Source organism: Panthera onca, chromosome D1, assembly GCF_046562875.1.
Source record: "Panthera onca isolate mPanOnc1 chromosome D1, mPanOnc1 haplotype 2, whole genome shotgun sequence".
NCBI lineage: Eukaryota > Metazoa > Chordata > Mammalia > Carnivora > Felidae > Panthera > Panthera onca.
Genome location: NC_138348.1, coordinates 16,704,850 through 16,720,083, shown reverse-complemented (window position 1 = coordinate 16,720,083; position 15,234 = coordinate 16,704,850). Strand labels below are relative to the sequence as shown.

The window sequence follows — 15,234 nt, the reverse complement described above, 5'->3', positions numbered from 1 at the left end:
AGTTCTGGTTCAACCTAAAAGCCAGCAATATGTTTATAGGGAAAAAGCTAGAAGTTTTCCTAATAAAATCAGGAACAATATGAAGATGCCTGCTATTATTTAACATTGTACTGATAGGAGCCAATGCAAATAGACAAGGGAAAGAAATCACAAATGTAAAACTTGGAATGGAGAAGGTAAAATTATCACTTCTTACAGATAACACACCTAGAAAATCCATGAGATTTACCTGAGTAACAACTATAACTAGTAAACAATTCAGTAAGACAGTAGGATTTTAAAAATAAGCTTATAATAGTAAACTTAAGAATTCTGTAGGATCTATATGAAGAAAACATTCCTAACAACACAAGAGAAACTTGGAGAAATGGAAAATCATACCACATTCTTACTAAAAAGATACCATAAAGATGTTGAATCTCCTTAAGTTAATTCATAAGTTTAATGTGATTGCAATAATTATACTACAGGGTTTTTTTCAGGGCGGAGGGGGTGTGAAGGGAAGAAGTAAAACAGTTTTAAAGTCCATACAGGAAAACAAAACTGCTTGAGCAGACAGGAAAATTTGGATTAAAGAAATAAGAGGGGCACCTGGGTGGCTCAGTTGGTTAAGCATCCAACTCTTGATCTCAGGTCAGGTCTTGATCTCAGGGTTGTGAATTTAAGCCTTGTGTCTGGCTCTGCACTGGGCATAAAGCCTACGTAAATAATAACAACAACAACAACAACAACAACAAGAGGGGATGGGTCTAGATTCTAAAACACAAAGCCTCAAAACAAACCCATGTGGTACTCTCACATGAATAATCACACAGATCACTAGGATAGAATGTATAGTCTAGAAATACATCTAAATAAACACAGGAAAGTAAAAATAGGATGAAAGTGACATTCCAAATCAATGGGGACAAATGCATTAGTCTATAAACTTGGGACAAATGAGTAGCCATATGGAGTAAAAGCTGGATCATATTCTGCTATTTGGAACTAGGTTAAACTTCTAGTGAATCAAAGACTTGAAGGTAAAGGAACTAAAATACAAAAGTACTAACTGATCTTCCTAATGATGACACAAAATCTGGGAACCATAAATGGAAAGTTGGATAATTTTGACTACTTAAAATAAGTTCTATGACAAAAATAACCTTCAGCAAAGTCAAAAGACAAATGACAACCAGGGAGCTCCTATTAGAAGTTAATTTTCTGATTTAGAAAGAGCTCCTGTAGACCCGATAAGGAAAAGATCAGCAACACAATAGAAAAACAGGTAAAGCACATGGACAGGTCAAGAAAAGGCAATACACATAGCTAAGTGTATAAAGAGGCGCACAACCTGGTGTAATATAAGAAATACAAACTTAAAATACCTACATACTATTTTTTACCTATCGGAAATGCAAATATCCAAAAATACGGTTAGCACATTCTGCCAGCAAGAGTTTAGGGAACAGGCATTCACATAGGCTGCAGGGAAGAGTAGAAATCGGCATAACCCTACAGAGGGTGACTTAGCAACATCTACCCAAATCACAGATGTATGTACTCTTCCTAACTACAATTCTATTCCTAGGAATTTATCCTATAGATATTCTTGCATGTATGCAAAACAACAAACTACAGCACGGTTTGTATGGCGAAAGACTGAAAACAATTTAAAAGTTCCTCGGAGGAAGACTGTTTGAAAAATGGTTAAAAAATGGAACCAAGAGACTCCATTTGGACAATGGAATACTGGCACTTATTAAAAAAGAAAGAGTTAACTCTTCATATACTGATATGTAAGATGACCAACATACATTATAAAGTACAGAAAGCAAAGTGCAGAAAGAAGAGTATGTATAACATGTTACCATTTGGGTCAAACAGAAGGTGAGAAAACATACATTTGCATTTGCCTGTTTATACACACATAAGGTATCCTTGAAAAGATATACAAGGAACTGCTAATTGTGGCTGCCAATGGGGAGGAGTGGTGGGTACCTGGGAGCAGGGTTGGTAAACTTTCCACTGTAATATTATTTTATAGTTTAAAAAATTTTGAACGTTGAATACATTTCCACAAAGTAAACAATATAAACAAAATAACTTGAAATAAATTATGGCAAATAAGATCTGGGTCAGAAATCTGGAGCTGAACAAGCAAACCTGGTATTCAATAAAGGAAAAAGTAGATTGCAGTTGATTCCCAGCAGACTTAAACAAAAAGATTATTGAACATGTGGCTTATAAGTACTTAGAAATAAATGATTGCTACTGTGGTTTCACTAAGATTAGGACATGAAAAATTAACCTTATTTTCATGGTCTGACAAGGATACCAAGACTGGCAGATTGGGAAATGCCACAGAGAACATCTTGATTATTTTAAGCATCTGACAAACTCTTACAATACCTTGTAGACAAGATTTTTTTTAAATGTGGGCTTCAGTTGTGATCATCATGGCTGGGTGCTAATTCATGAACCAAAACTGACACAGAGAAAGTCCACAGCAACATAACACAAGGACTGGTATAAAGTCCTGACTGATTCACCATTTTTGCTAGTAATCCAAAGGAAGACAGAGAAAGCATATTTATCAAATTAGTAGATGATGTAAGACTGAGAGAAAAGTACTGAATCAAAGTTCAAAAAGGCACTGAGAGGGAGGAGCCAGGAACTGCAATGGACACTATTAAGATAACATTTAATAGAAACAAATACAAACCTGTTTTTTTTTTTTTAACTTTTTTTTAATGTTTATTTATTCTTAAGACAGAGACAGAGCGTGAACGGGGGAGGGGCAGAGAGAGAGGGCGACACAGAATCTGAAACAGGCTCCAGGCTCTGAGCTGTCAGCACAGAGCCCGAAACGGGGCTCGAACCCATGAACTGTGAGATCGTGACCTGAGCTGAAGTCGGACGCTCAACCAACTGAGCCACCCAGGTGCCCCAAACCTGTTTTGGTTTTTAAAGATTCAAGCGTACAAGTAAGTATAGAACAGTAGTCTTGGTTTCTTAATTAACTATCCAGGAATTTGAAGTGACCGCAAACTGAAGAGTGGCTTCAGAAAAAGCTGCTGAAATCTCATGCTGAATCAACACTGTCCAAACCACCATTGTGCTACATACTGGACAGCTCCCATCTGGAGTTTTTAACTGTGTTCTGGCCCCCCAAAATCAAAAGGGAAGATGAGAAAAATTGTCAAGGATTTGGAAACCAGGATCAGTAAAAGGAATCTCAAGGAAGGAAATCTGGCCTGAGAAGAAAGATTTAGGAAAGGAAAATGGCAATTTATCTTCAAATAGTTGGAGGACCATCACAAGAGGTATGTTAGACTTATTCTATGGAGATTCAGAGGTAGAACCAGGACCAATGGGAGGAAATAACAGCAAGGGAACAATAACAGGAACTTATCAGTGATGGATTAGGCCATCTTGTCAGACAGTGTGACCTGTCATCTGCAGTATTCAAACACAGGCCGAACTGCTACTTCTCAGAAGTCCTTCATTCGATAAAAAGTGAAGTTCTTTAAAACGCTGTGATAAACCACTGACACATGGGATTGCGGACTTCCCAGGAAGCTGGGAAAATGGACTACCAGACAGATATGTTTGTAAGTCACAGTCCAACTGTGCCATTCACTGTGTTCCATCCAGTTCTGGATTAACAAATGAGTTTAACATCACCACAGTCTCTCCTCAAGGGTCACAAGGGCTAGCTCTCAGTTCCTAAACTCCTTGCTCTTTCTTTTCTTCTCAGTTCCACCTAAACATTGAGGCTTATTAGGACAATGAGCTACTAGTTGGTGAACTCCCCAGAGTAGAGACCCCTTCATCTCTGTGTCCATCTTGGCACTGCCCCTGGCACCACAGCCACCATGGTTCGCTGCTTAGGGTGGGCGCTCAAAACATGTCTGCTGACTACCGACTGAGAACTGAAGAAACTGAGAAACTGTAGAAACTGGCAATCAGCTGCTCAACAATATCATGAGAACTCCAGTGCTCCATGGGCTTCTGAGTTCTGACCCACCAATAAGAGACAGCCCTTCCACCACTACCAGCTCTACTTTGGCTTACCATTACTGATTTCGGGGAGGTCAAACTTAGTGAAGTCCCACCACTGGAGCCGGTAGGTGGTGTTGGCAATGTTACTGGCCACAGCAGACTGTCCATCACCAATCACTGCCCCTGGTTGGGGGAGAAGACAAAGAGAGCACATTATAGTCTTTATCCATGTTTCCTCTGTAAACATAAAACAACATGTACTGGGATTAGCAGGAGAGGGGGAAGAGGAAGAACCATCTGCTAAATCCCCATCTCAAAGAGAAACCAGACATGCCTCTCGGGAACAATTCTACTGGAAACATAATCCCATTAATCAGCTCGTCCCATGATTATTTAACATTTCCTTGGTGCCAACAATGTGGCAGGTAACATATATGTCCTGTCTGGTAGGCTCTCAGTGTAAAGAGAAAGATAAATTTTCATAAAATTGAGGGGTGGGGGGAGTGAAAAATGGGAGGACAACATTAACAGAGAAAGGACCTACAGAAAAGCATTTCATTCCTGGATGTCTTTGTAGTAAGCAGAGCTATTTGGGAGAAAGTGTCTCCTCCTTTGTACATGACCTTCTCCCTAACAAAACATCACAAAAGGAAGCTTCCTCCAGGGAAGAGGCAGCCAGTATACAGCTGATTAGATACACAGAGACGGTAAAGAACAAATGAGGTCATTATTTGCTAATTTCTTCTGGACCCCTGGCATGTAACGACAGCAGAAATTTATAAGCCTAGCTTTTCAGTATCAGAATATTTTTATTAGGGCAATATTTTATAAACCCCTCCTCTCCCCACCCCATGAGAACTTCCTTGAATCCGAATTCACTTGAAACACCTCACGGTTTAACTTTCCCTGAGATATACACTTCTGTATGACATTTTTTTCCTTTGGAAACCAATTAAATGAAAAATGGATTTTTTTTTTTTTTAACAGGGTGACACTTTAATTTGCAGTTGTATTTCATTTACATGAACATGTCATTTCCTCCTCCTCCTTCTGAGGTGCATTTCATACACAACCACCCTTTTGATCAGACAAGCCAAACCCTCTTGGGAGAATAGAACACTGTTGCATGCTAGACAACCTAAATGGTATTCTCTGCTGCAAATCACCTCCTACTTTAAGAAAATGAACTGGTTAGAGCTTACTAGCCTTGGAACAACAGACTATTTTATACCTAGATTCTTCAGTTTCACCACCTTCCTCCTCAGCATATCCCTGGCAAAACGGTTTTGTCACCTGTACTTTTGTCTTCCTTTTGGTGAGCTGCATTGATTGGTCTGTCTGCCATTCCTGGTCTTTTCCTGTTCTTTCCCCAAATGGTCAAGAGGCTGTTCAGAGAAAATGTCCTCCATACAAGCCAGAAAAATACCGTTCTCACTCTTCTCCAGTTGCAGCAAGCCACTACATAAGAAGACTCTTTTCTACACTAGTTTACTGATAGTGTCCTTGTCCCAGTTTCAATTTGTAAAGAAAGGTAAAAATAACAGTTCATTTCCAAGATGATAATATTGCTAGATTACGTATTTGCAACATGGGCAATATTGCCCCCGTGGGGGTGAAAATTGGTTCATGGGGAAATCTTAGTGCAATCACTAGCTTGCCTCCAAAATACTGCAGTGCGTGACAGATATACAGCATATCTGTAATATTAAAATTTCACGGGAGGGGGGATGATTGGAAAAAAATGTCTGCAAGGGCTCCGAAATACTGTTCTAGATAAACCAATACCCCCACAACAAAATTCTCTAAAATCTTACAAAGACATAGATCCAAATGGTCATGATCTCCCGGAAGGCCTGAGAAAGATAGCATTGGCAGTGCTGACAGTGAGCTCACTGACCTCAAACCCCTACTGAGGGCCCTGTGGCATATCACTCAAATGAGGTAAATCTATGTTCCTCATAATTTTAACCTTTATAGAATATCCTATAATAATTACACCTGACTTGGGAACTTTGCTGAACTTCTCTGGGTTTTGAAGGGGGTAACCTACATATTGGACCTTTTAAAATATATATATATATATATATATATATATATATATATATATATATATTTATTTATTTATTTTTTAGAGAGAAAGTGCATGCAAGCAGGGGAGAGGGGCAGAGAGAGATGGGGGACAGAGGATCCAAAGCAGGCTCTGCACTGACAGCAGAGAACCCAAAGGGAGGCTCAAACTCATGAACTGTGAGATCATAACCTGGGCCAAATTTGGACACTTAACCAATTAAGCCACTCAGGTGCCCCTACTGGATTTTCTTAATAGGAACTTTCTTGATTTTTCTAGGCCCCCTTGATAATGAAAATAACTTTTAAGTTCTAAGGTCTACCACTTCCCTGGAAAGAATTACTCAGTTTCACTCTAATCCAGGCTCAACATCACTAAGCTTATGAACTGTTCCCTGGTTTGCTTATCTAGATGGCTGACATTGCCCTCCAACCACTAGTCTCTCTCACACCATTGTAGTTATCATGTCCTCCAAATTTTTTTTTAATGGAGCAAGCAAGCCTAGCTAAGAGAGTCTTTCTCTTTTTTTTTTTTAATGATTATTTGTTTTGTGTGTGTGAGAAAGTGAGAGAGAGCAGGGAGAGGAGCAGAGGGGAAGAGAGAGAATCCCAAGCGGGCTCTGCGCTGCCAGTGCAGAACCTAACTGGGGCTTGATCTCACAACTGTATCATGGCCTGAGGCGAAATCAAGAGTCGGACACTCAACCGACTGAGCCACCCAGGGGCCTCTGTCCTCCCAACTTTTAATACAAAAGCATAAAACACAAAATAATAGAAGGTAAATTGATTTCTCAATAGATGGTGAATGGAATGTTAGTTGCTAATAGCAAGAGAGTAGAAAATAAACTGAAGGATAGAAAATAAACTGAAGAAACAGACTCCGTATTCTAGGAGCTTAAAATCTAGGGGAGAGGATGGGAGCTACAATTAGGAAAACAGTTAAGGAAAATATCAGATGCAAGGAGTCTGGGTGGCTCAGTTGGTTAAATGTCTGACTTCAGTTCAGGTCGTGATCTCGTGGTTTGTGAGTTCAAGCCCCACTTCGGCCTCTGTGCTGATGGCTCAGAGCCTAGAGCCTGCTTCAGATTCTGTGTCTCCCTCTCTTCTCTGCCCCTCCCCCACTTGTGCACACTCTCTCTCTCTCTCTCTCTCTCTCTCTCTCTCTCTCAAAAATACATAAACATTTAAAAAAGCATTAAAGGGGGCGCCTGGGTGGCTCAGTCGGTTGGGTGTCCGACTTCGGCTCAGGTCATGATCTCGCGGTCCGTGAGTTTGAGCCCCGCATCGGGCTCTGTGCTGACGGCTCAAAGCCTGGAGCCTGTTTCAGATTCTGTATCTCCCTCTCTCTCTGACCGTCCCCCGTTCATGCTCTGTCTCTGTCTCAAAAATAAATAAACGTTAAAAAAAAATTTTAAAAAAGCATTAAAAAAATAAACGTGGAAGGAAGGAAGGAAGGAAGGAAGGGAGGGAGGGAGGGAGGGGGGGAGGGAAGAAGGAAAGAAGGAAGGAAGGAAAAACCAGAGGCTTTAAGAGTGCTGTGGATCTGCAACTGGGAACATAATGATTAAGACTCCAACCCCTGGCTCCAGAAGCTACTGTACAGTCCACGCCTCCAGAAATGTCTTCTGGAGAACAGCTGTGCAATATAATAAACATGTATGGTAGCACTGTGTGGAAGAGACTGGGGAGGTGTTCTCGGCCAATGGTGCCAGAGCGCTTAGGAGAAATGGAGCCTGGCACCAGGGAGTCGATTTTCAGTGCCGTGTAAACATAGATTAGGAGGAAAAGATGCCAGCAACAGATTAGCGTATTGTCACCAGGTTCTCTTCTGCAAGAGCTGCAAGCCAGCTGAGCCTGTCTCTCGGAAACATCAGGAAGAAAAAGTATCACCCTATTAAAAAGCCCCAACCATTTAGTAGGCCTCTGGCCACTAAGCTTAAGGTATAGGAAATGTGCCAGAATGAGTTAATGGGCTGAGCTCCGAAGTATTTACATAGGAGGCACTTAGCCTCAGAAGCTAAATCCTGAGAGACTGTGGAGAGATTTCTGAGGCCTCGAGGTTTTCTCAGTAATAACAGGATAGACAAGCTAGACTGAGGGTTTCTCAGCCTCCACTACTGATATTTTGGGCCAGATAATTCTTTGTTTAGGGGGTGTGGTGGGTCTTGGGCTTTGTAAGGTGTTTGGCACTATTGCTGGCTTCTGCCCACTACCCCCTCACCCAGTTGTGACAACCAAAATTGTCTCCAGACATTGCCAAATGTTCCCTGGGACCAAAATCATCCCTGGTCAGAAACCGCCAAGCTAAATAAATATAGCCTACATTTTTAACTCCAAAATAGGTGCTCTCAGGAAGCACCACTATTAGAATGTCCACAACTAAAGTCACCAGAACTGTTAGTGATACTGATTTTGGAAAGAAACTAATCAAAGGCATAGCATTATACACATATTCCCTTAGCAAACTTAGTTTCCCACTTCTGTCATAGATGAAAGACTAGCTTGAACTGGGATATTATGGCTTGTAGTTTGTTTGTTTTTTGTATGGTGTCCGAGAATACAGGCTTCAGAATCAGATGGACCGGATTTTGATACTGCCTGCTAGCATCTACTGCAGTATGACTATGTGTCTCTCTGAACCTCAGTTGTCTTACCTGTAAAACAGGTATAATGATAATGCTGACAATTTATAGGGTCATTGAGAGAACTTACTGAACCAGTAAATGTAAAGCAATGGCAAGTAGTAAGTGTCTAACAAATGGCTACCATTAAAAGTATTTTAGGGGTGCCTGGGTGGCTCAGTCGGTTAAGCGCCTGACTTCAGCTCAGATCATGATCTCGTGGTTAGTGAGTCTGAGCCCCATATCGGGCTCTGTGCTGACAGCTCAGAGCCTAGAGCCTGCTTCAGGTTCTGTGTCTCCTTCCCTCTCTGCCCCTCCCCTGCTCATGCTCTGTCTCTCTCTCAAAAATAAATAAACATTTTGTAAAAAATTAAAAAAATAAAATAAAATAATTTTAAACATTTATTCCACTCTCTATATGCTTTTTCTCTACAGGTATAGCTCTGTAATCAACAAGTCAAAGATACAGGTCCTTTTGTAAGAGACTAGTCCAAATTATGTGCCAGGGCCAAGAGACAGAAGCATTTAACTTTAGAATTAAGGTCAAATGCCAAGCCCCTAGACTCTGTAGTAACTTTCTCCTTGAAAAACAGCCTAGGCCAAGACAGTCACATTCTGGGCCACAAAACCCACTGTAACACATTTAAAAGAACAGAAATCATACAAAGTATGCTGTCAGACCACAGGGAATTAAACTAGAAATTAGTAGCAAAAAGATAACTGGAAAATCCCCAAATATTTGGAGATTAAGCAACACACTTTAAATAACACATGGCTCAAAGAAGACATCTCAAGAGAAATTTTAAAATATTTTGAACTAAATGAAGATGAAAATACAACTTATTAAAATTTGTTAGATGCAACAAAAGCAGTGCTTAGAGGGAAATGTACTGCACTGAAATGTATACATTAAAAGAGAAGAAAAATAGGGGCACCTGGGTGGCTCAGTTGGTTGAGTGTCCAACTCTTGGTTTCAGCTCAGGTCATGATCTTGTGGTTAGTGGGTCTGAGCCCCATGTTGGGTTCTGCGCTGATGGCACAGAGCCTGCTTGGGATTCACTCTCATTCTCTCTCTCTCTCTCCCCCACGCCCTCCACTCTCTCTCTCCCCCTCTGTGCCCTTTCCCCTTCTCCCCTGTTTGTGCACTCTCACTCTCAAAAATAAATAAATAGTTTTTAAAAAAGAATCTTCTTTGGGAAGACAAAAGAAGATCTAAAATCAATAATTTAAGCTTCCACCTTAGGAAATAAGAAAAGAAGAGCAAATGAAATCCAATGTAAGAAAAAAAAATTAGAGAAGCAATCAATGAAACTAAAAATAAGAAATCAATAGAAAAAAATAAAACCAAAAGCTGGTTCTTTAGAAGGATCAATATAATTGATAAACCTTGAGCCAAGCTAACTAAAGAAGAGAGAAGACACAAATTATTAGTATCAGAAATAAAAGAGGGGCCATCACTATTGATGCATGGATACTAAAAGGATAATAAAAGACTACTATGAACAACTCAATACCCACTAATTTGGTAATCTATTAGAAATGGACTAATTGCCTGAAAGACAGAGTCTACCAAAATTTACACAAGAAGAAATAGATAATCTGAATAGGCATATACTTACTAAGTTGAATTATTCATTAATAACCTTCTCAAACAGAAAGCACCAGACCCAAGTGGGTTCACTTGGTAAATTCTATCAAACATTTAAGGAAGAAATTACATCAAATCTACAATTTCTTACAGAAAACTTAAGTGGATCTACTTCCAAATTCACTTTATAAGGCCAGTATTACCCTCAGCACTGAGACCAGACAAAGACAGTGAAGAAAGGAAAACTATAGACTGGTATCTCAGAGGCAAAAATCCTCAACAAAATATTAGCAAGTCAAATCCAATAATATATTTTAAAAATTATATACTATGACCAAGTGGGATTTATCCCAGCTATGCAAGCCTTGCTCAACATTTGAAAATCAATAAATACAATCCGTTATATCAGCAGGACAAAGAAGAAAAATCAAATAATCATACCAATAGATACAGATAGAAAAAGCTTATGACAGGGGCACCTGGGTGGCTCAGTCGGTTAGGCGGCCGACTTCAGCTCAGGTCATGATCTCACGGTCCGTGAGTTCGAGCCCCGCGTCGGGCTCTGTGCTGACAGCTCAGAGCCTGGAGCCTGTTTCCGATTCTGTGTCTCTCTCTCTCTCTCTCTCTGACCCTCCCCCGTTCATGCTCTGTCTCTCTCTGTCTCAAAAATAAATAAACGTTAAAAAAATTTAAAAAAAAAAAAAAAAAAAAGAAAAAGCTTATGACAAAACCCAACACTTACAATAAAAACTATCAGAAACTTAGGAAGAGAGCACTATCTCAGTTGGATAGAAAATGTCTACAAAAACCCTATAGCTAACATCATAGTTAATGATCAGAAACTATGTGATTTCCCCCAAAGATCAGGAACAAGCAAGGATGTCTCCTCTCACTACTCCTCTTCATCACTGTACTGGAAATCCTAGCTAATACAATAAGATAAGAAAGCAAATAAGAGGTATATACCATTGGAGAGGAAGAAACAAAACTGTCTTTGTTTACAGATGACATGATTGTCTATTACAAATGTCAAAGAATAATAAAAGTAACTCCTGGGACTATTAAACAATTATATCAAGGTTGCAGGATACAAGGTTAATACAGAAAAAGTCAATTGCTGGGGCACCTGGGTAGCTCAGTCAGTTAAGCATCCAACTTGAGCTCAGGTCATGATCTCACAGCCTGTGGATTTGAGTCCCGCATCAGGCTCTGTGCTAATAGCTCAGAGCCTGAAGCCTGCTTCAAATTCTGTCTTCCTCTCTCTCTGCCCCTTCCCTGCTCACACTCTGCCTCTCCCCCGCACCCCCCTCAAAAATAAATAAAGGTTAAAAAAAAAAAAAAGTCAACTGCTTTCTTATATACCAGCAGTGAACAAATGAGTAACTGGAATTGGAATTACAAATTAAATACAGGGGTGCTTGGATGGCTCAGTTGGTCAAGCGTCCAACTTCAGCTCAGGTCATGATCTCACAGTTCTTGGGTTCGAGCCCTGCATCGGGCTCTGTGCTGATAGCTCAGAGCCTGGAGCCTGCTTTGGATTTTGTGTCTCCCTCTCTCTGCCCCTCCCCTGCTCATGCTGTGTCTGTCTCTCTCTCTCTCTCTCTCAAAAATAAACATTAAAAATATTGAAAAAAATAAAATAAAAAATACAATACCATTTACATCAGATGAAAAAAAATTTTAGATATAAATCTAACAAAATATGTACAAAATCTATAGGATGAAAACTACAAAACTGCAATGAAAGCAATCACAAAAGATCTAAAATAAATATTGGAGAGATATTTCGTGTTCATGGATAGGAAGACTTAATTCTGTTAAGATGTCAATTCTTCCCAAATGGATCTATAGATTCAATGCAATCCCAATCAAAATCCCAGAACATTCCTTTATGAATACTGAAAAATTCTAAAGGTTATCTGGAATGGCAGAAGATCGAGAATAGCCAAGAACAAAATTGGAGGACTGATGCTATCTGACTTGAAGACTTACTAAAAAGCTACAGTGATGAACATGGTGTGGCTACTGGTGAAAGAACAGACAAATAGATCAATGGAGCAGAATAAAGAGTCCAGAAATAAACCCTAAGTCAACTGATCTTTGACAAAAGCACAACAGCAATTCAGTATAGTCTTTTCAATAAATGATGCTGAAATAACTGGACATCCACATGCAAAAATATGAATCTAGGTATAAATTTTGTACTTTTCACAAAAATTAACTCAAATGGGATCAAAGACCTAGATGTAAAACAGAAAACTATAACATTCCTAGGAGATAATGTAAGAGAAAATGTAGGTGACCTTGGGTTTGGCAAAGACTTTTCCACCAAAAGTGCAATCCATGAAAAACAAAAATGACAAAGTTGACTTCATTAAAATTAAAAAGTTCTGCTCTGTGAAAGACAGTATTAAGAAAGAATGAAAAGACAAGCCACAGACTGGTAGAAAATCTTTGCAAAACATTTATCCAATAAAGGACTAGTATCCAAAATTTACAAAGAACTTTTATTTTTTAATATTTTCTTTAAAAGATTATCGTGCTCACTTCGGCAGCATATATACTAAAATTGGAACGATACAGAGAAGATTAGCATGGCCCCTGTGCAAGGATGACACGCAAATTCGTGAAGCATTCCATATTTTGAGAGGCCAGGAGGAAGAAAAAAAAAAAAAAGAAAGAAAAAGAAAAAAAAATAAAAGATTATCTATTGGGGCGCCTGAGTGGCTCACTCAGTTGAGTGATTTCGGTTCAGGTCATGATCTCATGGTTCTTGAGCTCGGGCCCCGCAGTGGGCTGTGTGCCCAGTGAAGAACCTGCTTGGGATCCTCTCTCTCTGCCTCTCCCTTGTTAGCTTGCTCTCTCTCTCTCAAAATAAATAAACTTAAAAACAATTAAAAAAATAAAAGTATCACATTCTTAAAAAAAAATAAAAGCTTATCTATTTCTTTTAAGAGAGGAGGAGGGTGAGCAGGAAAGAGGGAGAGAGGGAGAGAGGGAGAGAGGGAGAGAGAGAGAGAGAGAGAGAGAGAGAGAGAGTCCCAAGCAGGCTCTGCCCTGTTAGCACACAGCCCAACTCAGGGCTTTATCCCACAAATTGCGAGATGATGAGCCAAAACCAAGAGTCAGATGCTTAACTGACTGAGCCACCTAGGCACCCACAAAGATCCTTCAAAACTCAACAACAACAAAACAACCTGATTTGAAAACTGGCAAAAAAAAATCTGGACAGACACCTTACCAAAGAAGATACAAAGAAATAAGCATATGAAAAGATGCTCAAACATCATTTCTCATTAGGGAACTGCAAAATAAAATAACAATGAGAAACTACTACACACTTACCACAATGGCTAAAATGTAAAATACTGACAACACCAAATGGTGAAAAGGCTACAAAACAACAGGAACTCTCATTCCCTGCTGGTGGGGATGCAAAATGGTACAGCTACTTTGGAAGACAGTTTGGCAGTTTCTTTGCAAAACTAAACATACTCTTAGCCATATGATCCAGCAATCATGCTCCTTGGTATTTACTCAAATCAGTTGAAAGCAAATGTCACACAAAAACCTACACACAGATGTTTATAGCAGCTTTATTCATAACTGCCACAACTTGGAAGCAACCACAATGTCCTTTAACAGGAAAATGAATAAACGATGGTACAACCATACAATGGAATATTACTCAACTCCAAAAAGAAATAAACTATTAATCCATGAAAAGACACAGAGCAAATTTAATTAAAAGAAGCAAAAAGCTATATATGTTGTGATTCTAACTATGCTTTATTCTGGAAAAGCCAAAACTATGGACACAGCAAAAAGATCAGTGATTGCCAGCAGTTTAGGGGAGAGAGGGAGGTATAGTTGTAGCACCAAGGAGATTTTGGGGCCAGTGAAACTATTTTTGTATAATACTATGATGGTAGATACATGTCATCATACATTTGCCCAAACTCATAGAACTTAACATTAAAAGTGAAACTTAATGTAAACTATGGGCTTTGGATGATAATGATGTGTCAGCGTTGGTTCACGGTTATATATAACAAGCGTACTGCTCTGGTGAAGGATGATGATGGTGAGGGGGGTCTATGGGAGGCTATGGGGACTCTGTGTACTTTCCATTTGATTTTCCTTTTAAACCTAAGACTGCTCAAAAAAAAAAAAAAAAAAAGACTATTAATTGGAAAAAAAAAATTGAGCCCAAGACTCTCCCTCATACTCTAGGAGACAGTGGAAACAGCAATTGTCTATGAGGATACTGGCAGTCACGGCAGTTCACTTTCTAGCATATGACCACAGACTTCTTTCCCTGGAGCCTCAGAGCAAGAGTAAATAAGGATGATTATGACAAGAAACAAAATAAGGAGGAAAAGAACTTAAATCCAGTGATCCTGGCCAACCATCAGAGAACAGCAAAACCAAGCTGTCAAGTCTCATTCTCTGAGTCAGGTCTTCAATTTGTAGGCTGGAAGCATCGGGAATATGTCTAGGGATAAAATCTTTTTCTATTTTTTATTCTTTTAATGTTTGTTTATTTTTGAGAGAGAGAGACAGAGACAGAGAGAGAGACAGAGACAGAGACAGAGAGCATGAACAAGGGAGGGGCAGAGAGAGAGGGAGACAGAATCCAAAGGAGGCTTCAGGCTCCGAGGTGTCAGCACAGAGCCGACTTGGGGCTCGAACTCACAAACTGTGAGATCATGACCTGAGCTGAAGTTGGATGCTTAACGGACTGAGCCACCCAGGCGCCCCTAGGGATAAAATCATAATAGTCATGACAGTTATGTGGTAGGTGAGCTCTACCAAACCTGATAGCCTGCATGATGTCTCTCCCTGCCTCTGCTTCTCTCAGACTCCTCTGTTCTGTTGCTTGGAAAGGAGAATTAGAAACTTTTTTTCAAAAACAGCTTTCAGCCTCTCTCCAAGATCTGTTCTCAGAGTAGGAAAGTGAAGAGTATGATTCAA

The 15,234-nt window shown here is 39.7% G+C and overlaps 1 protein-coding gene and 1 non-coding gene across 9 annotated transcripts in view; one reads left to right on the top strand and one right to left on the bottom strand.

Annotated features, from left to right (window-relative positions):
* AMBRA1 (autophagy and beclin 1 regulator 1) overlaps window positions 1-15,234 on the bottom strand; it is a 178,546-nt gene that overhangs the window by 37,870 nt on the left and 125,442 nt on the right. For all 8 annotated transcript variants that reach the window (XM_060606511.3, XM_060606515.3, XM_060606517.3 and 5 more), the window contains one exon: window positions 4,057-4,167. In XM_060606511.3, the coding sequence (XP_060462494.1) occupies window positions 4,057-4,167 (111 nt within the window). The remainder of the gene's footprint in view (window positions 1-4,056; window positions 4,168-15,234) is intronic.
* Window positions 12,800-12,906, top strand: LOC132662698 (U6 spliceosomal RNA). The gene has a single exon (XR_009602698.1). It is a non-coding gene; the product is annotated as a U6 spliceosomal RNA (small nuclear RNA).